The 26,094-nt window shown below is 35.8% G+C and overlaps 1 protein-coding gene across 1 annotated transcript in view; it reads left to right on the top strand.

Annotated features, from left to right (window-relative positions):
- The window catches only part of LOC134532274 (adenylate cyclase type 6), a 183,370-nt gene extending 160,147 nt beyond the window's left edge, over positions 1 to 23,223 (top strand). The window contains exons 20-26 of the mRNA XM_063368693.1: positions 2,206 to 2,336; positions 5,501 to 5,634; positions 7,742 to 7,851; positions 9,419 to 9,638; positions 10,023 to 10,154; positions 13,387 to 13,511; positions 14,211 to 23,223. Coding sequence (XP_063224763.1) covers positions 2,206 to 2,336; positions 5,501 to 5,634; positions 7,742 to 7,851; positions 9,419 to 9,638; positions 10,023 to 10,154; positions 13,387 to 13,511; positions 14,211 to 14,402 — 1,044 coding nt within the window. The 3' untranslated portion in view covers positions 14,403 to 23,223. The remainder of the gene's footprint in view (positions 1 to 2,205; positions 2,337 to 5,500; positions 5,635 to 7,741; positions 7,852 to 9,418; positions 9,639 to 10,022; positions 10,155 to 13,386; positions 13,512 to 14,210) is intronic.
- The last annotated feature ends 2,871 nt before the right edge of the window (positions 23,224 to 26,094 follow it).

Raw genomic sequence — 26,094 nt, 5'->3', positions numbered from 1 at the left:
TTGTGTGTAGAAATGATGACATGAGCACTTGAACACTAAAGGTACAGTTTATAAGCAATATAAAAATGATTTAAACCAGGTTTTAGTCATTAGTAAAACACTTGATTACCACCTTATGAAAATTCTTAACTAAAACTTCTGACAACATTTGACTGGTGGCTCAAAACACTAGTTTGGAAATATTTCATGTTCAAAAATTTCCACCCTAAGGTTCGGAGCATGTTGTTGTGTTGACCTTTCTCCTTCGCACTCCTAACTTAACTATTGCTATGATCTTCATTCCCCCAGGAGATTCTGCTCTGTGGCTCGAAAAGCTTTTCAGATTATTAGGGTTACCAGGTGGCCTCTTTTATTCGGACATGTCTTTTGTAGTCCATTAACAGTGCGAGTGGGCTTTCTTAGAAACTATCAACTGTTCCCAGTTTTTCAAATAAGTAAAAAAAAAAAAAAAAAAAAAAAACGATAAGGCAGTCATGGGGACTGTTGACAGAAGTGAAAACTTAAAACTTTGTTTTTAAATGTGTAATATGACATTTCTACATCAAATGTACGTAAGAAAATGATTTTGGCATTATATCAGTAATGATGTCAGCATGATATAATTTATCCTTACATCATTTTTTAGTTACAACAGATGTCAGTGGTACCTCAAATTTACGTAAAAATTCATAACCTAGCTATGACTTACCAGTGATGTCAGACATAGATCATGTGTTCACTGGGCAATGCACAGTATATACAAATTAAACTTTTCACGTGGTCAATTTAACTTCACAGCAAGTTGGTGACATGAACTCACAAGTTTTTACCCATCCTAAAAAGTCCAACACGCACATGATACAGTCGAGTATATACAATGTATTAGCGTATAAATGCGTATACATGTACACAGGCCACTGCACGTCGCCAGTCTGGCGCAATTTGTCACTAACATGTCAGTGACGCAAACCCATAAGTTTTGCCCCTACCAAAAGTTGCTCAATGTGACTAAAGAAGTTTTCACTTTAAAAATCATAAAAATGATCCAAAACAAATTTTATGAGAGAAAATGTGACATATGAAGCAGATGCATTTACATATCTGTTGTTTAACTTTATGACTGCAATTTTGGTTTAAATTACTTTAAATTTGTTTCTTACTTTTAATTCCAATACTTATTCTTAAATACATATAAGTTCCCTCATTGTACGCTATGGATAAATTTTAGGCTACGACTGTTTTAGGCTAATATGTTAAAAAAGTATATGCAGAGCATGTAACACAGTAGGCTACTTAACGTATAAGGGAATGTCATGATGGAAGTTACGAATTATAATTCAAATATAGCTGACAGAGATAATCACTTCAAAACTATTTTTTTTTTTTTTATTTCATAACATTATCTATACAAATATTCATGAACCCATCTCATTGTTTTATCAGGTCTTAAATACCAGTTACATAAAATTCTTTGGGCTGCTGTCTCTGCTACATTAGACATACTGCTTTTTCTGTTGTACAGTCGTCTAGCACCATCACCATTTTTTTAACTGAAATATGTTAATGTTATCTATGATTTTAGTTTGCTTTTGTCATAAAAATTAAACATATATTTGTATTCTTGCCATAATTTTGGGATAGCTGTAAAAGATTTTACATAAATATTTTTAAAAACTATTATAATACATGATTTTAGTTTTGTTTTTGTTGTAAAAATTTCAAATATGTTTGTCTTCTTGTCGTAAATTTGGGAAAACTGTAAAAAATTGATGAATTGTTATAAACTTTGTTTACATTTATATTTTTGTTTTTGTTTGTGTGTTGTGTTGTCACATAGGTGATCACTGTATGTATATTTTAAATTGTATGTTTGTTTTAACCGTGTTTTTTTTTTGTGTGTAATTGTGTGTTTGATATTTTGGCAGTACATGTGTCATTCTGTTCATGACCTTCAGCTTTTGGATGGCACATAAACCAAATAAATAAATAAAGTAACTTATTTGCTGATGCTTTAAGATAAATCATATCAATGTGTCATTGACTTAATGACTTTCCCTAATTACACTACCAAAAGAAAGTGTTTTCTCTATTTTATTTGTTTTCTTTTTTGTGTTTTACTTTGGTAAACATACAGTTAGTTAGTTAATTTCACAATTTTCAATGGCACCTTAATGCCCATGTGCGTTATGTGGCTGAAGCGAGCGTTATGTGGCCTTCGTGTCCCAGTACTTCACGTTCTGCGTGCTGCTGGTCATGGTGATGTGCGCCGTGTACCAGATCCTCATCAGCCTCTTGAAGATGCTCATCCTCAGCTGTGTGTGCATCGGCTACCTGGGACTGCTGATGTTCCACGTCGGGTGAGCGGCCCCCTGCCCCTCTGCACTCAGCTTTTCAACGTGGATGTGTTGGTGCTCTCGCACAGCTGAAATTTTTCTGCTGGAAATTTAACGCCCAATGACGATTTTGTAACTGCCCCCCCCCCCCCCCCCCTTTTTTTCTCCTCCCCCCAACCCAAAACCTATTAGTATTCTTAACTGTTCGTAAATTAAAATCAATCATGTGTGTCTTAAATGACCTAACTGCATTGCCCTTGTGTGTGTCTTAAATGAACTGACTGCAGTGTTCTCGTGTGTGTCTGTAATGTGACCTGACTGCATTGTTCTTGTATGTGTGTATGTGTCTCAAATAACCTGACTGCAAAGTTTCCTTGTGTGTTTCAAATGACCTGACTGCATTTTCCTCATGTGTATCTCAAATGACCTAGCTGCGTTGTTCTCATGTGTGTCTCATATAACCTAACTGCATTGTTCATGTAGTGTATGTCTCAAATGACCTGTCAATTGACATTTGAAGCCCAAAGAAACAAAGTTAACGAACAAGAGGTAGTGGAGAATGCTATAGTGCTAGCCAATCGTCCTGCGAGTTGTGTTTCATAGTTTTTTGGAAAAGTGTTGCTCGGGACAGACTGCCAAAGCCAAGTTTTTAGTAGAGCCCTACGGAACCAAATAGTGCGGACCTGACACGGCCCTGTCGCACATCAACTGTTGTAACAACATAGTCATTAAAATGAGGCTGGTGCACATATCTACTTGCCAAGCACTGCATGGGTAACATATTCTGAATGGGTATAGAACACTTCTTCTTCACATCTGCTCACCTCACATGCTCCTCACCCCTGCTCCGACAGTTCGAAAGACTGCTGGTGCGTACCCAGGGTGTCTACAGGTCACGGAAGTCATCAAGGTTCTGAAAAAGTAAGGAAATTGGAGGACTGATCATAAAAGGTACAAAAAAAAAACAGAAATAAACAGCAACAGAGCTGAAGGCTCTTGCAACCTTTTGCCAATTTGAAAAGTATTTTATTTATTTTTTTATGCCTAACTTCATTTTATGGTCTCACAGTGTTGAAGACCTTCTAGTTAAGTCATGTGCAAATCATCTCTGAAAAGATTTTAGCTTTATAACATAAAAAATCCCTTTCAGCACATCCTAAAGGCGTAGGTAGTTTTTGAAGTACCTATTTCTACTGGAAATTTTTTGGGAACTTGTATAAACTTCTGGAACATTTTAATAACTTATTGTACATAACATCCTATGTATTCGCCAATATTAAAAAAAGGTTGATTAAACATTTTCTCATATTCCATGCAGCGAAAATATTTTGAAAGTTTTTAACTTCTACAAATATATGATCATTTAAAAAAAAATTTTGGACATAGGTTTTAAGGTAATATAAGTATTGTTAAAAAAATTCTCAACAATTTGATACAAAGGAAGTTTAAATAATTTTTTTTAATTTTCAACTCCTTTTTTTTATGGTAATATTTTGTTTCTTCAAAAATTGTTTCAAAGGTTGCCAAAGGTTTTAGATAAAGTTTAGGAAATTTACAATAAATTATAATGGCTTTAATAGTATGTACATCTATTAAAAAAGTAATTACTTTTTTGTCTTTCCACCCTTATTATTTCCACCCCGTTGCAGTAATGGTTTGTTACATAAAGTTTACTTTAGTCAAAAGTTTTCAACAATAATTTAGAAGTTAAACAAAATTAAACATTAAATCAATTGAGTACATTTTATTTATTTTTGTATTTCAACCCCAGGTGTTTTCAACCCCTTGCAGCAATGGTTCGTCTAATAAAAAATTGTTTCAGACCAAATATTTAGATAAAAAATTATAAGATTTACAAACAATTTGAACGAATTTTATGGTGTGCCTCTAAAGGGAGTTATGATTTATTTTTTTCCCTCCAACTTTTTTTTTTCAATCCCTTTGCAATGATGGTGGATAAAAAAACTTATTGAGACAAAAGATTTTGGTATAACGCCTACAAGTTATAATACTTTCAAACGAATGTGATATTTTCCATATTATTAGTGTTACAGTTTTTTTTCTCCAAAAAAACCTTCCCCATTTCTACCCCTTTGGTTGGATATTGCCCATGAATGAACTTGACCAAAAATTTTCCACTACTAGATTTTATGTATCAGTTTGGAACTGATTTGTGAAAAATTGTGGCAGTTACATATATACAAACTTTTGAGTTGACAATAGTTTTGGGGTCTGTCTACATAAAAATTTTCCGGAAGTCGCACCGTGGTAACGGTTACAATAGGTAGTATTTCTTTGAAATTTTCCTCGAATAGGCACGTTCCTGTGCTAACAATGGATCTATTTTCTATCATGTTTAATTTTGCTTACAGTATATAAAAAAAGACCCTATGATTAGAGACCGGAAAAATTCGCGGATTCATTTCGTGATAGGCTGAAATTCAAACATGTGTATAATTCTGCTGGTTCTTGCTGTCGGCTCGCGGTTCGACCGGAGCTCTCTGGGCCAATGAGAGGCTATCGACCGTGGAAGCGTCGGATCACGAGCTAGCCAGTGGAGGTGACTCACAATTTAGTAACCAAATGAACATGCGTGTTTACTTGAGAAGTGCAGAGGATAATGGAGGCTATCCTATAGGTCAGTGGTTCCCAAACTTTTTCAGGTGGCGACCCACCTTTCCTTATCGAAATACCTCCACGGTCCAGGGGTCCCTGGTGGATTAAAAAACCTTTTTTGTATCGTATACCTTCCTTTTGTATATATAATTTACCATCAAATATTGCATATATATGTGCTTTTTTTAAGATACCGATTGATTATTTATAAATAATTTGTGTTCTGATTTGAAAAAAATGGTTGATAAAATATAAGCACTTTGTAGCAAAACAGTTATTTATTTAACAATAGATATGTTTGCATACAATTCGAGTTGTTTCGATTTTTCTTATCTTTTGTGATGGTTTATTCGATGGTTTCTGGTAGTTTTAGGATTAAGTCGCGACCCACCTGTAACTCTTCCGCGACCCACAGTTTGGGAACCGCTGCAGCATTGAATCCGCTAATTTTTTTCCCGGTCCCTACCTGTGATATGAAGAACTTGCGATGGGAAAGTGCCGAGATGGGTGTGTAGACGCCCGGGTACGTGTAGACGGCAGCCGGAGGGGGATCGCCCGTGCGGTGTTGGCAGGGGCCGCACGCAGAGGACGGACGAGCTGCTGACGGTGGTGGTGCTGGTGGGCTTCATGGTCGCCCTGGTGCTGCACAGCCAGCAGACGGAGGCCACGTACCGCCTGGACTTCCTGTGGAAGCTGCAGGCAACAGGTAGCGCGGCCCTGTGTTCCCAGCCCTCCCCTCTTCGGGCCAAGTCTGTTGTTTGCAGGAAACCTTTTACAAGTTACGCAGGGGCGCAACAACAGGGGGGGGGGCAAGGGTATTTTGCCCCCCCCCCCCCCTCCTTCTGAAACCTTGAAGTGGGGGCAAACGGGGGCAAAGAAAGTGCTGTGTAATCAATTTTTAGATAATAAAACTGCTTAAATAGCACCATTTTCCCCCTTGAGGAGGACCCCGGAACACCCCGCTTCAATAGGGGGGGGATCAATGATGCTTTATAAAAAGGTATATTGCTTCCCCCCCCCCCCCCCCCCCCTTTTGGAAATTTAGTTGTTGCGCCCCTGAAGTGACAAGCTTTTATGATTTTATTCCTAGGACGACTTCAGTTTTTAGTACAGGATATTTTTGTGTTATTTTTTTTATTATTTTAAATAATGTTTTTTTTATTCATAAAAACAAGTGTGCTATTCAAGAATTATTTAACTCAAATATATCTTAATAATTATTTCACCAAAACGGTCTTGTTTTGATTGAAACCTGATGCACTTACACTGTGATAACATTAGTATGAGCATGTCTATATATAATATAACTACTCAGTGAAAATAAAAATAAATCATAATTTTTTGTCCATTCGAAACAAAAGATCAGACATTAAAAATTTAATTTTTTTCCAATTCATGGTTAACAAATTACATTGAATGAATTAACCGCAATAAAAGATTAAATCTTTGTAGTGTGAGTTAAGTTTTAGTCAAATTTCTGATTGATTTAATGTTTTTAGTTACAATTCGGTGCTAAAGGATGAATTAACTTTCATTTCGGTGGTACATCATGTTGTTCGTATTGACATGCTTCGCTGTGTATTTTCGGTTTTATTGAAATTCACCATATAATCTTGTCCCTATTTATGCAATACACGTAGATTACATTTACAGTTATGGCCACAGTAAGATTTGTAGTATATAGATTTTTTTTTTAACTTTGGGGTACTTTACTTTAACTAATAGGGAATTTACACCGGACCTTTGGTTTCTCCCAATGGCCCTGTGGCAGGGAGTTAACACTCATCAAAGGTTTTTGAAGCTTATAATTTAGGAATGTACGGAAATTGAAATACTGACACACTTCAGTTCAAGTAACATTTTTTTTTTCTGTAAAAAAGGTGAATGTTGATTTTTGATGCATTAGTGATCTTTAAATAGTTTATTACCACCACAGCAGTATTCAGCAGATTTTGGGTGCAATTTGTTTTGCGGGCAATGCATTTACTTAGTTTGCATCTTGAGTTTTAAATAAGTTTTTTTAATACTTTTATTAAGTACCTAGTGTTCTTAATGAAGTATTTACTTACACTATGGTGCAATTTTGATTGTTAGTATTTTATATAACAATGATAGTTGATTTGCTACCACTGTTTTTGTTTAATATCTGGAGTTACTGCCTCCCCAAATTACCTGTTTTATTTATTATTTATACTTTTCCCAGTGATGATGAAGAGTTTGAGTGTTATGTGGGGTATTGTATATTGTTCACCACACACCATTCGAAGAGCTCAAAATTCATATAAAAGGCCGGTCTTAGAATAGACATTAGGGATAGGTACCATCGATTGTAAGACACAGCACATTTTTCAGAATGTTTAAAGTCTTAGACTCAAGTGACTTCGCACTTAGAAGGTGCCATTCATTTATATAGTTTTGAGGGTGCAGTAAGTTACTTCCAAAAAAAGTTGCATCTTACAATCGAGTAAATCTGCTAATTTAGGACACTATTGATTTTAAAATGAAGTCCATTTTTTTGAATGCAAAAAAAAAATATTTAAAACAGGTGTGTTTCTTAGAATGAAGTGAATCCGCAAATGGAGGACACCATTGGCCATAAAAAATAGTCCATTTTTTCAGACTGCAAAGAATTTCTTAAAATAACAGGTCTTAAAATTGAGTAGATCTATGATTGGAGGATGCAGTCGTTTTTAAGCTGCAGACGATGTTTCAAAGTGCAAAAACTACCTGGGCAACAAGCTTATTATAGTGAATTCGGTATACCTCTGTTGGCTCCAGAGAAAAACGGGTTGTTCTGTGCCGTTTGTTTCCAGAGGAGAAGGAGGACATGGAACACCTGCAGGCGTACAACAGGAAGCTCCTGGCCAACATCCTGCCTGTCCACGTGGCCGAGCACTTCCTGTCCAGCGACAAGAACGCAGACGTGAGTAGCGTCCACGTGCCCCCCCCCCCCCCTCCCCCCCCCCCCCCCCCCCCCCCCCCGTCGCAGACTCGCGACTGCACGGTGCATCCCAGCTGGTACCGGCACCTTGGAATTCCTGCCAAGTGCTTTCTTTTGAATCAAGAACGCTTTAACATACTCAAATACTTAATTCTAACATACTGTTCGAATAGATGCAAGACAGACTATGTGTGAGTTGAATTCTGTGCTATTGCAACACAAGCTTTTTTTGAGTTAAATTCTTAGCAGTTGTTGGCATCTACAACTTTCAGAAATTGAGTTATAAATGCTCAGATTATCTGGATTACACTATAGTTGATTCCACGAAGTAGCATAGTTATTGAAGGGAATACTATGGACGACACGTAATCTTACATAATATTTTCAGCTCCTCAATTCTATGTATGTATTAAGTGCGAATGCTTAAACAGTAAATATCTAGAGTTTAACAGCCGGCCAATAAATAGGGGGAAAAAAACTTTCTTTAAGCAGTAAATATGGTGGTTTTGACATATTACTGAACCATGTTTTCCTCCCCTGAGAATACATACCTGAGGCACTGTGTGAATTAACATATGCTGTCAAAATTGACAATGACATGGTCCTAATAATTTGTGTCCAAGCATGAATACATGAATACTAAAGGAATTCTATTATTGTACAAATAAAATAAAAAACAACTGTGTTTTACCTACCAATTTATATTTTAATTGATTTGAAAGGACACACTCCGTGATTTTGGAGTCTATTTCAGCTTTTAGGATGTCTGCATGTGATGCTTTTATGAAACCAATGTTGGTCTTGAAAAACACTTGGAGAAAACAAAAAGGTGTCAGAAAAAAATTAAATCAAGACATTTTATGCTGCAGTTTTTAATTTTACCAGTAAGCAATGACTACAAATTGTTATAGTAAGTACTAGTCAATCTTACAGATATCAGTAAATAATCAAGTTGAAATTACATTCACCAAGTAGGCCTAGGGGCATAAAGAAAAAAAACTGATACTTTTTCCTGAACTTAATGAATTTTATTCTAACCTCCAAGAAAATGACAAGAGTTGTGTGAAAATGCTGTACTGGTATCAAGATTGCCAAAATCCATATCATACATTTTCAATTTTGCTAACTAATTCCCTTTATGAAAGTTAATGAAATGAAAATTATCTGTGTTATAATAATATTTTGAGTGCCGTACAAACTTTTGTTTAGTTTATATGAACTTATTGTACGTGGATTTTTAGTATATTCTAAAACATAAAATGTTCTTGAGTGTAGGGTGAGAGTGAATTTAAGAGGACATTTAATATAAAATAGCCTTGAATATGAGACGTCCTTAATTATGATATGACTTCAACTATAAGGCGACCTCAAATCTAAGACCATCCAGTTTCTAGAATTGTGTGGAATGATAAAGGAGAGGGGGGAGGGTGAGCTAATTTTAAGTTCCTCCAAGGCACTTACTGTCACAAAAATGGCCCCGGTCAAGACTACGTTAAAACCATCACGAGTGAGGTCGCTGTAGACTAATGGGCGAGACATCTGTCTCCAGGAGCTGTACCATGAGCAGTGCGACAGCGTCTGCATCATGTTCGCGTCCATCCCAAACTTCTCCGAGTTCTACGTCGAGCTGGAGGGGAACAACGAGGGCGTCGAGTGTCTGCGGCTGCTCAACGAGATCATCGCGGATTTCGACGAGCTGCTCTCCGAGCACCGGTTCCGGTACATTGAGAAAATCAAGTCGACGGGCGCCACCTACATGGCTGCTTCAGGTGAACTGAACCCTCTTTAAGTCTCGCTGTATCATTGGAGCATGAACCATGGTCATTGATGAATTCTGTATGGGCTTGACACTTCAGGGTTGCAACCTAGCTTAAACTGCTACGCATTGTTGATGTGTGGTAATTTTTACAGCTTTGGTTGTTTACTTGCTGTTTGAGAAGCGTGTTTTTAATTACGATTGTTTTATGAAAATATTAAATTATTCATGGGTACTTGTTCTGTTTAATTGTTTCTCTTGAACAGTAAGAGTGTCAACTGTGTGTCATTGTAAGATTCAGAACAGTAATTAATTATAAATTTTTAGTTCTTTAAAGAAGTAGACACTTTTTATTTAAGGTCTAAACAAAATTTGACAAATGTTAACATTTTTGCAGGTTTGACTCAAAGCACGAGCGATCTGAAACGTTTTCGGCACGTCACCGCAATGGCGGACTATGCCTTAAGGATACGAGAGCAGCTCAAATATGTCAATGAGCATTCTTTCAACAACTTCAAGATACGCATAGGTGCGTACAGCAGTGTGTGGAATGTGCAGACTTATAAAGAAGGCAAAACATAATACACATGCTGTCAGTAAAGCAACACAGTCTATTTTAATTCTCTTGTGACTTTTTTTAACTCTGAAATAAAAATTCACTCCTTTTTTTCCATAATGATCATATCATCATATGTTATTATTTGCAGAACGAGGCAAACAGAAACAAATTGTTGGCACTGTATGATTCCAGTGTTTGATTGGTTGGACCAACTTCCTCCAATGGCAAGAAATTAGGGAGGTTTTTAGCAACATACACACATAAGCATGCTTGAAATAAGTAAATAAGCACTTTATTATAAATTTCATCATCATCGTCTAGGATAACTTCAACCAGTTCAATTTCAGGCTGCTCTACTTTTACCATTTTCAACAGCTTTTTCTAGCTGGGTAATCATATTTATTTCAAGAGTCACTTGGTACAAAGTAGCTACCAGAATGGTTTTAGTTTGATGACCGCCATAGTCTTAGATTTGCTGCCTCTGTGCATAGTTGTGCTGAGTAAACAAAAACTCTGTTTACTTTTTTATCTAACCCTTATTTTTGCATTTCTTGAAAATTGTAAAATCTTTTTTTTTTCTCATTCTTGTCATTTCAATGCTTTCTTTTATCTGTTTTTTAACATATTGTTGTACTAGGGATGTAAGGGAACGAACAAATTAAATGTCGGAGTGGGCGCCACCACGTGATGTGGGCACGTGGACCCGGCGGAGACTCCCTTCAGGGCGTGACGTGACCCGTGTAGGGCTAGGCCCGGTTCCCTTAGCACACGATATCGCTCCAGTGGGCTCTTAAGGCGTCCCACACGCCTCGAGGTTCAGGAGCAGGGACACGTGGTCACTCAACTAAAAATCACAAGTTCGACGTACTCCTTTTATTTCAGCAACGTTACAACACGTCTCCAATTGCGCTACACCTACATACACTATGAAACTGTTAATAACGCCAACGGCGGGAGAGAATCAGTTTACAGGCTGACCAGGTTACCTCGTGGCCTGGCCTCGTGAGATTTTGATGCGGTTCGTGATTAAATGTTCGAATCGAACTTAAATATTGATTAAAACGAGTCGGCCACCCGGAGTAGGCCTCGCAGATACAAAAAAGGTTTAAGAATTATAAAAAGTCCGGCGGATGTTAAAAGATCAGTTGATTAAGAAAAATATGAAGTTTTGCGGTGCTCACCAAGCATCCTACCCCGGGTGACGAACGGAAGCGACTGAAGAGGCCAGGGCAGCATGGCGGCCGGAAAGCGCTGGATTTACCGTTAGTCTCTCCTGTTATTTATTAATACTTAATATATATTTAACTAAAACAATTACACTAAAAATTCTATAATAAAATTTTACCAAGGTTTCCTTAATTATTTAATCAGTATTGATTATTTTAATTAGGAATATGGTTCAAACTGGTTGCGGGTAGTTCCATTGCCTGCCGCGTGGGGCGCTGCGCCGTCCTTACCAACCAGCACTTAAAACATAAACACTTAGGGAATATTATTTAAAGAAAAGACAGTTAGGTAAACCTAAAAATTGAATAATAAAATAAAAGGGGTCGTGGCACAGACTTTACTCCCGCCTCTTGCCAGCAGCCTCACACGCACACACACACACCTGCACACAGGGCGGGAGGTTTGAAATAGAGGGTGGTGGTGGGAGGAGAGGGATGGCGACGGCGTGAGGCACATCGGGCTTAGGGAGGGCGTAGCCCCGGTCGACGTCAATATGTTACTCATTTTTTTTTATTTCTTATCTGGTTAAGACATGAGTAAAATGTATTAATTTTGCTATTTATGAATAGTTCAATGTGTACCGAAGTTAAGTTTCAAATAAGGGAGTGAAAGTGATGATAGAATAATTGTGTATGTTGCCTCATTGCCATCAATTCAATTTAGTAAGACACATTCTAAATTTGCATTTGTGCAGTGTAAAGCAGAATGGAATGCACTGCATTAACATTTTGTTTAGGCATTCCTCATGTGCTGTATGTCACAACGTGCAAACACAATGTAAGTTGTTTTCTATGCATTGCTGTAAATGCACGATGCAGGAAGCAAGGTGCTTTGCCATTATTTCATTTCATGGGAGGATTTATTCTGGCATTATTTGCTAAAGAGTTTTGGCACTGTATGTTGTTTTATCCAGTGGCGTAGCCAGGATTTGTGTATGGAGGGATGTTAAGAAGCATTCGCCCCCCCCCCTCCACGGTTTTAAGGCGGGGGGTCCGGGTGTCCTCCCCCGGTAAAATTTGGATTTTAAGGTGTAAAATAGTGCTATTTTAGCAGTTTTCGGTACTTAAATTTAAATATTGTGATGGTAAAAATTTTATTAATTTTAATATGATATTTGTTTGAGTGATGAATAAGAAATTAATTAAAGATTTGGTGCTAAGGGGGGGGGGGGGGTTTGAACCCCTAACCCCCCCCCCCCCCCCTGGTTACGCCCCTGGTTTTATCCCAGTAATTTTTTTATTTGACAGCTTAAGGGGCCTGCCTAGTCTGTGTTTGTAAGGTAGGATGATTATTTGGATGCCCATTGGTATCTCCTCTGAGCGCAAGGCTCTGAACTCATGCGCAGTCTTTTCATCATATGCATAGTTTTCTCATCTTGCATAGGACAACTAAACAGTAACCATAACAATAGATAGTGGATAAATGAATATAAAGGTGTAATGCAAGGCCTTGAGTTTTTTCTAGAATCTGTACCGGACATTTCACGTCTTAAAAATTATTCTGAAAATCATGCATTTGAGCCCTTTTCACTCTCCTTAAACTACACTTTAAAAATGAAATACGGAAACTGATCCACCCATCCGCCCTCAGAACGTTCTTAAATGCTTTACATAAACAGACACCACTCTGATATCTTCAGTAGTTTTAAAATTGCACGGTTTCGTCTGAAGCTTGTGTGCCCAAATAGGCTGTGCCCTTAAAAATTTTTTTTGTAAAAATAAATCCAAGACAGCATGACTCGCAAAAAAACTACTTGAAGTGCGACTGCAAAAGGGAAAGTAATACCTGCTCCTCAGAATTTTTGAAGAGGTATGAATACACGTATTTCTCCCTCAGGCTCTCCTCCTGCATCTAGCTTCCAAACTTGTGTTTATTAAATATTTAATTGGGCTGTTGGGCATACTGCATTCCGTCGACGGCCCCCGGACCCCGCCTAGTCCCTGAAGTGTGCTTGAAACGCTGTGCTCGCCGGCAGGTATCAACATCGGGCCAGTGGTGGCGGGAGTGATCGGGGCCCGCAAGCCGCAGTACGACATCTGGGGCAACGCGGTGAACGTCGCCAGCCGCATGGACTCGACGGGCGTGCTCGACCAGATACAGGTTTGCCTCCTGAGCCGCGTGCCGCTTCAGCGGCTCGCGTCTATTACAAGTGGTCGCGGCTGAATACAATATAACTTCAATTTTACGTTCTCCTCTTTTAACACTTTTCTATTTAACTAATTTTTTTTTTTTCCGAACTTCAGCTTTTCCTGTTATTTACACAAGAAAGTATGTTTACAGTTTTAGTTTGCCCGGTTTTTTTTTTTTTTTTCTGATGTCATTCTGAAAGGGAGAGACTTATTTTTTTGTCACATTGTATCGCAACTTATTGCATGTTCAGTGTCATAGTGTGAAGTAGGTTGTGTGCTCAAACAATTGTTTTACTTTAGGTCAAAATTTTAATAATTTACTACAATTTGGTATTTAAAGTAAATGAAATTAAACTTATAGTTTCCGTTCCCGAACTTTCTCTTCTCTGAACCTTGAAAAATGAGAATAGGATTCTACTAATTTTGATAGCCCTCTTTAAAGTTTTGTTCTGTTATTGAAGGAAAAAAAAAATTACAAAATGATCTTAAAAATGAGCTGAAATATTTTTTTTATGTTTGCATTGTAACATTTTATATTTTTTTTTTCCAGGTCTCTGCCAATAAATTAAATGACATATGAGAATGAGCACAGTTTTTTTTTTTTTTTTTTTTTAAAGTTTGATATTTCGAAAGCAGAGCATTTGGCAGGGGAGTTGTTCTGTTGGCGCAGGTGACACAGGAGATGTACCAGATCCTGCACACCAAAGGCTACCCGCTGACCTGCCGGGGCACGATCAAGGTGAAGGGCAAGGGGGAGATGGTGACGTACTTCCTCAACGACTACTCCAAGGCGCTGACACCGTCTAGCGGGGGGACCCCGAGCCAGGAGCTGCCACCGCCCGACAAGACGCTGCCCGGCTAGGCCGTCACCGCAGTGCGTCACTGTCACTCAGGCCCTGTGTCCGCCGTTACTTAATGCTCGAGCTCGCATAACTTGAAGACTTAACGTTTTTGTACGTCGTGTTTTAGAGATAGAAGCAAACTCTGTGCCGGTGGGGTACTAAAATTTATAAATGACGAGCAGCGTTACCCACCTTTGCGTGGGTCATCAAGAATTTTTTGACAAATTAAAGTTTTCTTTTAATAGTCTCTATAAAATTTCACATACAAAATTAATGTCAAGTGTCCGAATGATCAATCCTACTTTAGATAGCTCGCATATTCAGTGTATATTTTGCTGTTCTTCACGATGTCCTCTCTTGTCTGCTGTCATGGAACAGTCTGGATACACTCACAAAGATGGGGAAGCACAGTGGATTTGTCATGGAAATGTATTACTCTGCAAGAACTTGTAATCTACAATACAGTCAATTTGGTAGTTTTTCTCCAGTTTTAGCATAAAGTATAAATTTATCCAAAAAACATAATTTAAAAAAAAAAACATCACCTTTGTCAATCTCAAAAATGTAGCTTGGTAAGAGTAAAAGATTTTTTTTTTGAAATCTGACAGTTCTAACAAAAACAAACTTACACTCTCCTTTTATGTAATTAGTATGGATAAAAACTAGGGATGGGATTTTCGAATCTTGGATTCGTCGAATATACCGAATCCTATGGATTCGAGGATTCGTAGGATCCGAGGTGGGATTCGAGGTGGGTTTTTAAGAGCTTTAGGTAGTAATTGAAAATTGTAGTGCTGGGTGAAGTACAAACATTTCAAACCGAACCCTTACGTTCGGTTCGGTTCGGTTCGAAACCTCTTAAAATATATTCGAAAAACCGAACGTTCTTTAAAAAAAAATTACGTTTTTCTAATTTTCTACCCCCATTTGAGACCATTCACAAAACAGCACAACAAAATTTCATTACTTGTAATATTCCGACTTTCATCGCATAATCGTCGCTTCAACAGTTTCAAGTGCAGACAAAATAATAAAAAAAATATATTAATCGTCTCATAACTCGCATAGCATTTTTTCATATAGGCGCGCTTTGTTTTTTGTTTACTTTAGAGAATTTTGTATAGAGCTGTAGCAAACCGTATGTATTCGTTACTGAGTAACGGGTGCGGCATCTAGTAACGAGTAACGAAACGTTACATACGAATGCATTTCGTTACTCGCATCTTTCGTATGTTTCACGCATGCGCGCGCTTATTCGTTACAAAGAACGATGTTTGTTTATTAATAAAAGTATAATTTGGAAATTCGTCGTCCAAGTTTTTTACTGTTTATTAAAGGTATTGTGTGTGTAGACAAAGTTTTAGATTCGAACAGAAACAACGTAAGAAAGTATTTTTTACAAATTATAAATATGTATGTTTTTGTTTTTTATAATCGCGTATTTTCACGTTTTATGTTCTTATCTTAAAAGATATATTATAATAAAGCCTCTCTAATGAGAGTTAATTGTTTCTTGGTTAACAAAAGCTGTTCATTATCAAATATTTTTAATTGTTTATATTCGATTTATTTTTATTTACGCGACGTCATACTGTACGCGTACGAAATACGACTCGATTCGATGCTGTTACATAAGATAGCATGTGCCATGACATGCGGTATCAGAAGTAACGAGTAACGATACGAAAGTAACGAGTACTAATTGTTATAGTAACGAATACATACGGGTACACATTTTTTCGTTACTTTTACACCTCTAATTTTGTATGCATTTCTCGTACTACGTAATATAAACTATCGTACAAATGCCAAAGGTATTGTATATTATACCTTTAACTATAGTGCGTGTACGAGAAGTGTTGTAAAATCACCAAAGATTGCGTACCCCATACGTTAAACTAAAGCGCATGTACGAGAACTCTCGTATTTGGGCAAAACTGACGTGATCAAGTTAACACAAGACAAATGCGGTAGGAAATGATTACGTAAATTACGTATTTTAAATTACTGGGATGTATTTATTTTCTTTGGCCTTTTTGGTTATAACAGTCAGGTACTGAAAATATTAATTTAATCTTGTGTATTAAAAGTACTGGTCGAGTAAATTTTACAGTACGGTACTAAGTTGACTAGCGTAGTCGCGGCAGCCATCATTATTTCTAGTGTTTTCTTTTTTCCGACGCAAATTTCTATAACCACACTTCTTACGTTACGTTTTAGTGATGGGCAGAACGGATCTTTTGACCGAATCGGTTCTTTTGGATCAGTTCCGTGAGATGATTCGTTCATCTCGGTCAATTCGTTCTTTTCTGTGTATGGGATCTGGCTCTTTTATCAGGTGTCGTAACTCGTTCATCCTTTAGAGTATTACGTACGTGTTTTTGTATTTGAATTTGAACATTGCTTTCCGTAGCCAGTGAATCACAGTTGCGTATATGAAACAAGATTATTTATATTTTATTACTTTTTAAGTTACAAATATTAATATATAGGCTATTTACACTCTAGTGACAGTAAAGTGTTTACATGTAGACCAACACATTTAGAGAAAAAAGACAAAAATTTAATACTACTGCAATTCAGTACCTATGAAGAGAAACAAATGAAGTACATTAATTAACCCAAAAATGGTAAGTGTGAACATTTGTAGTTACTTTCCCTGTTATTTTTTAATTCATACTTTTTTTTTTTGTTTTTTTAGTTTTTTATTTCCAAATTTGTGTATGTGAATGTGAAAAAGCAATTTTAAACCACTACTTAACAGTTTACATTTTCAGGTATAGATACTTTTCATGTTACCCTATTTTATTTGATCAGTTATCGTTTGCTCTTGTGAACATGCGCACGCTGTGATTACTAATTCTTCAGACTCCTGACGTCATGAATCATTTCACGAACGAATCAGACCGGGCGCGTGGCCGGTTCTCTCATCTCGTTCTCTCGTTCTCTCGTTCTCTCCGCGTTTTCGTTCTTCCGAATCTTTCAAGGTACCGGCTCTCAAAGAGCCGGTTCTTTACATCGCGAACGAATCGCAAGATTTCGTTCTCTCAAAGATTCGTTCTTTTTGAACGAATCGTTAACGAACGACCCATCACTATTACGTTTACAATGTTATTGTTCTTGAGGTGATTTGCGATGAGCAGGCTTACGTCGTTTAAGTTTTCCAAATGGAGAAAAGATAATGACGACCCAGATGACCCAGAACCACCCCAAAAAATATCTAAAGTTTCTTCTGACGAGCAGCATTCTTCCAAGAAAACAGCAACTGCAGTCAGCGGGTTTTGTAATGTAGATAGGTAACTTAATTCACATTCGACTTTTTTTTTAATGTCCTATTAAACGTTTTACTTATTAAAACTGTTAGGTTATGTCTACCACAAAAATATGTTGTGTGGCCTTAATGCTGAATGTTCCTCATCTTTATAATATTATATTTTTTTTAAATGAAGGTTAGTGTACACTGAAAAAGGAAGATAGTTTTTTTTGAAATTTATATGGAACTTCTTCATGAATTAAAAGTATATATATAAAGAAATTAAATGCAAAATGATTTTCTCTAAACTGTTTTCTTTCCTTCATTATTTATTGCATAAACTTTACTTATAAAATGTTTTGCAATGTTTTAATAAAGCTAAGCTATATAATGTTTTAATTTTACATATGGCTGGAGAGTTAAAGACCAAAATGCTGGTGGTCGGTTCATTTTAATTCAAAACAATTATTTCTGTATGAGGTTCGGTTCGGCTCGGTTCAAAAATTTTTTTGCTATGGTTCGATTCAGTTCGGTTCGGTTCGGACTGAGGTTCGTCCAGCTCTAGAAAATTGTATACCTAAACTATATTATAAAGGTAACGGAAATAGCACAAACATAAGATAAAATACGCTGCATTTTGTCAATTAGCATAACTACAGGATCATTTCCAAACCTTCAATAATATAACATTGCAGAAAAAACGTAACTTTTTTTTAATGGTGTCTGTTATGCAAACGTATTTTATTGAAAACATACGAAGGATTAATTTAACAGATAATTAGACAGATGCAAAATTACGTGTGTGGTTTTTGAGGTTATTTGTCTCTATTTTATATCAGGTGTATACACTATGCACTTATTTTATAATTTTATAAATACACATGTGATTTTTTTTAATACATAGGCCTATGTAATTTTTTAAAATAAATGTGTGATTTTTTTTAATAACATGTGGTGAAGTTTAGTGTGGGACTGGGATTCGAGATTCGATGACAAACACTGAGGATTCGAACAAGGATTCGGATTCGACCAAAATGTGGATTCGTCCCATCCCTAATAAAAACAGCATAGACTTAAAGAAACAGTACACTAAATAAAACACAATGAAAACAACTTTATAATGCTCTTGCTTATTTATTCTTTCTGAACTCTTGCATATTCCACTAACAAAGTACTGTACCTTGACGTGGAGGAATAGTATTTGGATATGCAAAGTAAGGTGTTCACTCGAAGAAGTAGATGGGCGTGAAGGGGTGTGCAGACCCGGCATGGACTCTGTAACTTAGGAACGTAATGTCACCCGTGTAGGTACGAGACTCGATTCCCCCCGTAATTACACATTCTGGAGTACTGACCCAGTCTGAGTGTCAGGCTGATAGAAACAAGCTTCTGGTAGAAACAATTTTTATTAACATGTTGCTTACATGTATGTTAATAATTAATAAATAAATAAATAAAAGTAACACTGTAAATATTGCCAGCATCACAAAATCAGAATAGGTAACCTACAAACCAGGACACCTGGGGCTCGATTCGAAAATGCACTAGCCTCATCTTGTCGTGACTTCCACTCACGACAACTACATGCCTTCACCAGTATTGGTATACTCATGTGAAAATTAAAAAAATGAAAATAAAAAATATAAAAAAATGGGTAAGCAACACAATACTCCTACCTACTCGTGGTTCCAAATACGCTAAATTAACCTTGTAATGACTTCCGCTCACGACAGTCTGCCTTCACTAGTAACCGTATTTTCAAATTCCAAAAGCACAGGTAGGGGACAAAGATTCCCGCCTACTTGTTGTAGCCTCCGAGCACTACCGACTTAGGAGGAACGACTACTGTTAATTGCTGGGAAATAGCATTTTCTGCTTTGCTTATGAACCGAAGTTGTCAAAGATGGCGGACTCGCGCGTGAGACAGCATACATTCGCATATGTTCGCGTTTATGGACATCGGGATGCGTACCAAAAATACTGATGTGTCAAATGAAACTTTGTCATAGTGAAACTATCCTAGAATATATATTGTAAATAGGGATGGGAAAACCGATTCCTAATTTCATCGATACCTACCAATTCTACTTTAATAATCGATAATCGAGAATCGGCAATAAAAGTCGATTCACGCATCTAGCAAAAAAAAAAAAAAAAAAAAAACAATTATTTCACAACATTGCAAATCTGTCAGATACAAATATTTAACGACTCATTGAGTGGGGTTATGACTGACTAGACGCATATATAACACAGTCATATTTCCCCAAATAAACAATATCTAAAACTTGGGTCGATGTTATACACAAGTCAAAGTACAAAAATTATTTATAAATAAATTATCACTGCGTATTAGTAGGGGCATGTTCTTTTCGCGATCGCGATTAAACGACGATAAATGCGAAATCACCGTAAAATACACTTTTTACGCGAAATCACAGTGTTTTTACGCGAAATTTAAGTATTGGGTAAAAGACTTGTCTCGTCACTGGTAAACAAACACCGCAACATGGCCGCCACTGAACATTAGTCATAAATGCACTAAAGCAAACAAAAGCTTACACACGCTCACGTTATAATGTTAAACCCAAAAATATGCTGTAAAAATACGCAAAAACTACGGCGTTTATTTTCCTTTCCGGCATAATGTTTGGATAGATAAGACAAACAGGCGAAGTTTTAAAGCCTACGCACACCGCTCAGGGCACTGACGTCAGCTTGGAACAGCGACACCGGATAAATACAAAAGCAAGCAGATAATTGGGCGAACGGTGTTTGGAACAGCCTTACGTGAGTGGCCATACCACGTCAGCCGGGGGCGCTGGCATATAGTTGCAACACCGTCTTTACTTCATCACCCAGCCGTACGGGGCAGCACAAGCATTTTAAATCGCGCCAAAAAGTGGAAAAATATAAACAAACATTCATTTTCGAATGGTGTGACAATGATGATTAGTTGGTCAACACTCAACAGTGTTTTATAGATTTTGTTGGGTCGTTACCACAACGCCGAAATAACAACGAATGAATTTTTGTGTGTTTCTTAAATGTAACTTAATGCCGAAATACCACAATCAAGTACAACACTTTCATTTGCTAGTTCTCTAGTTGTTGCTTAATTTTGTTACTGTTTCATTTCACAATTTTTTTAGTTAATTTGTACCCTTCTCTAAGTTAGGCAAGTTGTATGAACGAAAATAATTTATACTGCTCAAGGAAAGCCTAAAATATTTTTTTTATATTTTATTCTGTATTACAAAACAAATTTTAGATTAGTTTGACCCCTTCGACATATGAGCCATTAACTTCTAATGATGTAAACATTTATAAATTTATATGAGTTAATGTTAATAACTTAGTTGTGTACTGAAATTTGATAATATGAATTTATGATGTATGCTACATCATATATTTATTGAAAGCTGAAAAAAAAGTGTTGCAAATGGAATTTGAATTATTTAATGTTAAGTTAACTAGGTGAGTATCGATAATCAAAGGATTTTTTAAGGAATCGCAAATCGGGTATCGGAATCGAAAATTTTGGAATCGTCCCATCCCTAATTGTAAACTTAAATAATTCAAAGTGAAATAAATAAAACTTTAAAAATTAGTAACTAGTGATTAAACTAGCTTTATTACATTTATGATGTACCGTCTCAATTATTTAGGTCATGTGTGTCTGTAGCACAACGGTAAAGAGCATGATAATGATGAACGAAACTTGTAGGCCTGCCTAAGACGTGGTTCAAATCTTGTCATTGCATTTAATGTTTTAATTTTTTATATACTTCATTATTCTTTATATATACTGAACCTTATGCTAAAGTTATTATTAATTATATTTATTTCTCTGATTGCTTTTTAATTTTAATACATATATCTGCCCATTTTTTATGTTATACTAGTTAGGCCTACAGAATTTTTTAAAGTTTTAATTTGAAATAAACAATCAAAGATCAAGTAATTAGGAAATTCAATTTGATATTAACTTTATAACTGAAAAAAATATTACGAGGAAGTGAATGTCCAAATATTGTTGATGTTTAAAAGAATAAGTTTTAGGAATGTGAAGTAGTTTTATTTTCACTTAGGATTGTAGTTTATGATGGGGTATTCACTTATCTTAAACTCTGTTTGTTTCTTTGTTATTACTTATTACTTCAATAAATAATGGTTTATTACAATTACTCAAAAAGTTTAATAAGTTAGGCAACACAGTAATAATCTAACATTAAAATAACCTGTTAAAAAGGTATGACTAATTGGCAATTTGAACTGTTAAAATGAACACATTTATTACTGTGGACGTTGACTATCTCTATGAATGAAAAGCATGTTATTTTATGATTAGGTATATATCAAAAGTTTCTTATATTAAATCAAATGTGAATTCTCTTGTATAATTCTAAAAATATAACATTTTATGACTATATTTCTGAATTAGCACATCAAGGAAAAAATTCATCATGTTTAGTCCAGAGCTGGGCAGAATATTTTTCAATCTACAACATTTAAGTTGAATAATTTTTTGGAAGTGAAGTGTAGAAGAATAATATTTTTAAAATAATCAGGTAGGCCCCTAACATTTTTTTAGAGTCAAATTATTATTATTATTATTATTATTATTATTTTTTAAGTATTCTGTTAAATTGACAGAAACGTGTTTATTTCTATTTAGGTATACAGCTGCTATACAACATTAAATTTACCAAGGAAAAAATTTACTTTATATAAACATTAAACAGTACGTTTTTTAACTTTGGCATTTTTTGCATACTAACTTGCTTCTGTAAGTAAAATAATTATTGCTGTATCGAAAGTGAGTTTTTATGTCAAATATGTTTTAATAAGCTTTATCCTTATGAAGCTCTGTATGTGATACAATATCAGTGAATCAAATGTTGCAGTGCACACTTCAGCAATATTGTCTTCATGGTTTTAAAAACATTTAAACATAAGGAGAACCTTATGAAATAAAATATTTTGAAAATTAAACTAATTAGATTTATTATTTCACAAATTAATTCTTCTGTGTTGTATCACCTATGCAAAAATTAAACTAAAAAAAAATAAAATTAGTCTAATTAAAGGAATTACAGGCCATATTTCATAAGCACAGATTACAGAATATTATTTGTATTTAAATAAATTTTTGAGACTTACTCAACCAGCAGACACACTTAAGGTTGCAATTAAGCCTGCCTGACACAATGTTTAATTTCTGCTATATCTTCTGTGATGCCCATGATTATAAAGGTGGGCATGACAGTTTGTATAGCAGAACAGAAGAATGAATTCATTTATTCATACGCACAATACCTAATGTGCCAACAGAAGAAGAGCCACTGCTATTGCCGAACAAACCAACTACATAGGTATATGAGTAGAAATAAACATATTGCTGTAGTTTAACAGAATACTGAAAAGACACGGAACATTTCAGGAGTGGGGAACGGATTTTTGTTATTTTATCTTCTATACTTCACTTGCAAAAAAAAGCAACGAAGTTTTCTTATTGCACATCATTTTTAATTTAAGAAAATTGAATTTTTATATTGGTCTATTTTGATAATTTAGGATTTAAGGGAATTGGGGTGTAATTTAATGTAGGTTTTAATTATATAACCGTAAAATTATGTGCAATTACTTAAGTCTTTGAGATAATTCATAGCAATAATTGTGCTCATTTAACATTAAGAGTTCAAAATTATACAAATTTTACTTCTATTTTTATTTTGATTAATTACTTACTTCTTATACTAGTTTGAAAACTGTAATTATTTTTATCAACTAAGACAAATGAACAAGCACATTTTAACTTAAAAATAATGCTCATCATTATTAAATTCTTTGTGAAATAAAACCAGCTCACTTTTTTATTTAACAGTGGTGAAGTTCTATTAATGATTTTTTTCTCCATTAATAGTGTATAAAAACTTCTGACCAAAAAACTTAGTAGTTTTCAATTACAGAGTTATTATTTTTATTTTAACAATAAGTAATAAATAAAGGCTCGAAGTAAGACATAGCCAAATCAACAGACTGAGCATGAATCAAGTTATTACAGGATTTGAACGAAATCATAAAGAATCACATCGGATTCGTACACGCTCTTGTCAGTGTACTATAGAAGCACAATGTAAAATATCTTGAAATTGTGGTTAATCTATATAATGATCCCATATTTCTAACATATTTTTACAGTTGTGATTACTCCTTGCTAATATGTATTTGAGAATATGTTTGCTACTATAAATTTTCATTTGGCACACCAATACAATTGGTGCGTCCCCCAAAGTTCACGAATCGGCACATATACAGATTTATACTGAAACATGTGGGTCATTCATTTTGACAACTTCGGTTCGACTGTAGCGATGACAGGTTCTCCTTACTGTGGGCTTCATTGTAGTATGTATGTTAAACTTATTATTAATGGTTAAATAAAACATCCTAGTAACACAATATAACCACATTTATATCCGCCATTTCCTCGACTCGTTGCTACAACAAAAACAACTTCCAGTGCTGACTACACAAACAAAGGTTAATTCTCTACATCCCCCTTCAATTTTAAGTTATTTTGTTTTTACATTTTAGATAACTTTAAATTGCCCCTAAGTAAACAGGAAGTAAGTACAGTACAACTTTCAATCAATGGGCACAACAGATAGCATATTTCTAAACATTATGAATTTTTGAACAGACAATGCCTTTGTGAGCATATCTGCGACATTATCCTCCGATCTCACATACTCCACAACAAGTTGATTCTTTGACACAACATCTTTAATAAAATTTACTCTAATGTCAATGTGTTTCGACCTTTTTGAGTTTTCATGATTGTTTATCATATGTATAGCACTTTGATTATCACAATATAACACAGGCACAGAGTCACTAGATGAGATGTATTTCAGTAGACCATCAAGATGAAGAATTTCACATGTTGTCTGAGCTGCTGCAACATACTCTGCCTCTGCGGTCGACAGTGCTACAGTCTGCTGTTTCGTAGACTGCCAAGACACGAGGTTTCCTGCGAAGAACACTGCTGATCCACTGGTACTCTTTCGGTCTTGCTTATCTCCTGCCCAATCAGCATCCGTGTATGCCACCAGATTCTCGTGCTGATTTCTCTTAAACACTAAACCATAGTCTTTGGTGATACTCAGGTACCGTAGTATTCGCTTCGCTGCGTTCCATATACAGTTGGTTGGTCTGTCAAGAAATCTGCTTAGAAATGATGCTGCAAACATAATATCCGGCCTACTCACTATACACACATACATTAAACATCCAATAAGCTGCCTGTAGGGTACATTCACATTCTCTCCCGTTGGGTGTGGGATTGCATCATGTGACATTGGTGTTTGCATCCCCTTGCATTTTTCCATGTTGAATTTCTGAAGTATATTTGCAATCAGATGTCTTTGAGATATCGTGATTTTTGTCCCATCATTTACAATTTCCATGCCCAAAAATGAATGTACTTTTCCCAAATCTTTGGCATTAAATTCATCTTTCAGGTGACATACAGATTTCTCTATTTCTTCAATGGTACCAACAAGTAAAATATCATCTACAAACACAATTAAATGCAAGTCTTTCTTGAGATAAAAACAGGCATCACTAGCAGAACGTTCCAATCCTGACTTAGTCGCAAATATGTGAAACCTCTGATTCCAACATCTTGGAGATCCTTTAAGACCATATAGTGCTCTCTTCAGTTTTAATACTTCAGCATCACATACAACCCCTTCTGGTTTCTTAATGTAAATGTCTTGATTTAGTTCTCCATTGAGGAAGGCAGTGGGAATATCCAATTGCCTCAGTTCAAAGTTCTTTTGCAGTGCAAATGATAACAATGCCCTGATCGTTGTCATCTTTGCTACTGGAGAATACACATCGTAGTCACAATTTTCTTGAAAACCACGTGCCACCAATCTTGATTCACAATCCACTTTATTCCCTTTTCGTCCAATAGGCACAGAACACGGTATTTCCAGTTTTTAAAATTTGTGTCTGTTAACTGTGGATATGAAGTTGTACTTATATTAGTTGCCATGCTTTCAGGCTCGTACACACTCGAAACTGTTTCTCAACTACGGATTACAATACCGACCACGACTTCAACATTAACAGGCTGACTGTTTATCTGTTTCACTGAGTTTCTGGGCCCATAACCTGTTAAACTTATTATTAATGGTTAAATAAAACATCCTAGTAACACAATATAACCACATTTATATCCGCCATTTCCTCGACTCGTTGCTACAACAAAAACAACTTCCAGTGCTGACTACACAAACAAAGGTTAATTCTCTACAATGTATTCTCAAATATAGACAAGCCACAGCGGGAGTTCGACCGCAGCTCAATAATCACGACAACATATCGTCTATTTCCAAGCTCCTATACAAGAGGCTACAATCACTGCCCACATGATTGAATTGGTCGAA

Source organism: Bacillus rossius, chromosome 5 (genome assembly GCF_032445375.1).
Source record: "Bacillus rossius redtenbacheri isolate Brsri chromosome 5, Brsri_v3, whole genome shotgun sequence".
NCBI classification, from domain to species: Eukaryota; Metazoa; Arthropoda; class Insecta; order Phasmatodea; family Bacillidae; genus Bacillus; species Bacillus rossius.
The sequence above is the reverse complement of the archived record's forward strand: the minus strand, read 5'-3'. Positions and strand labels throughout refer to the sequence as shown.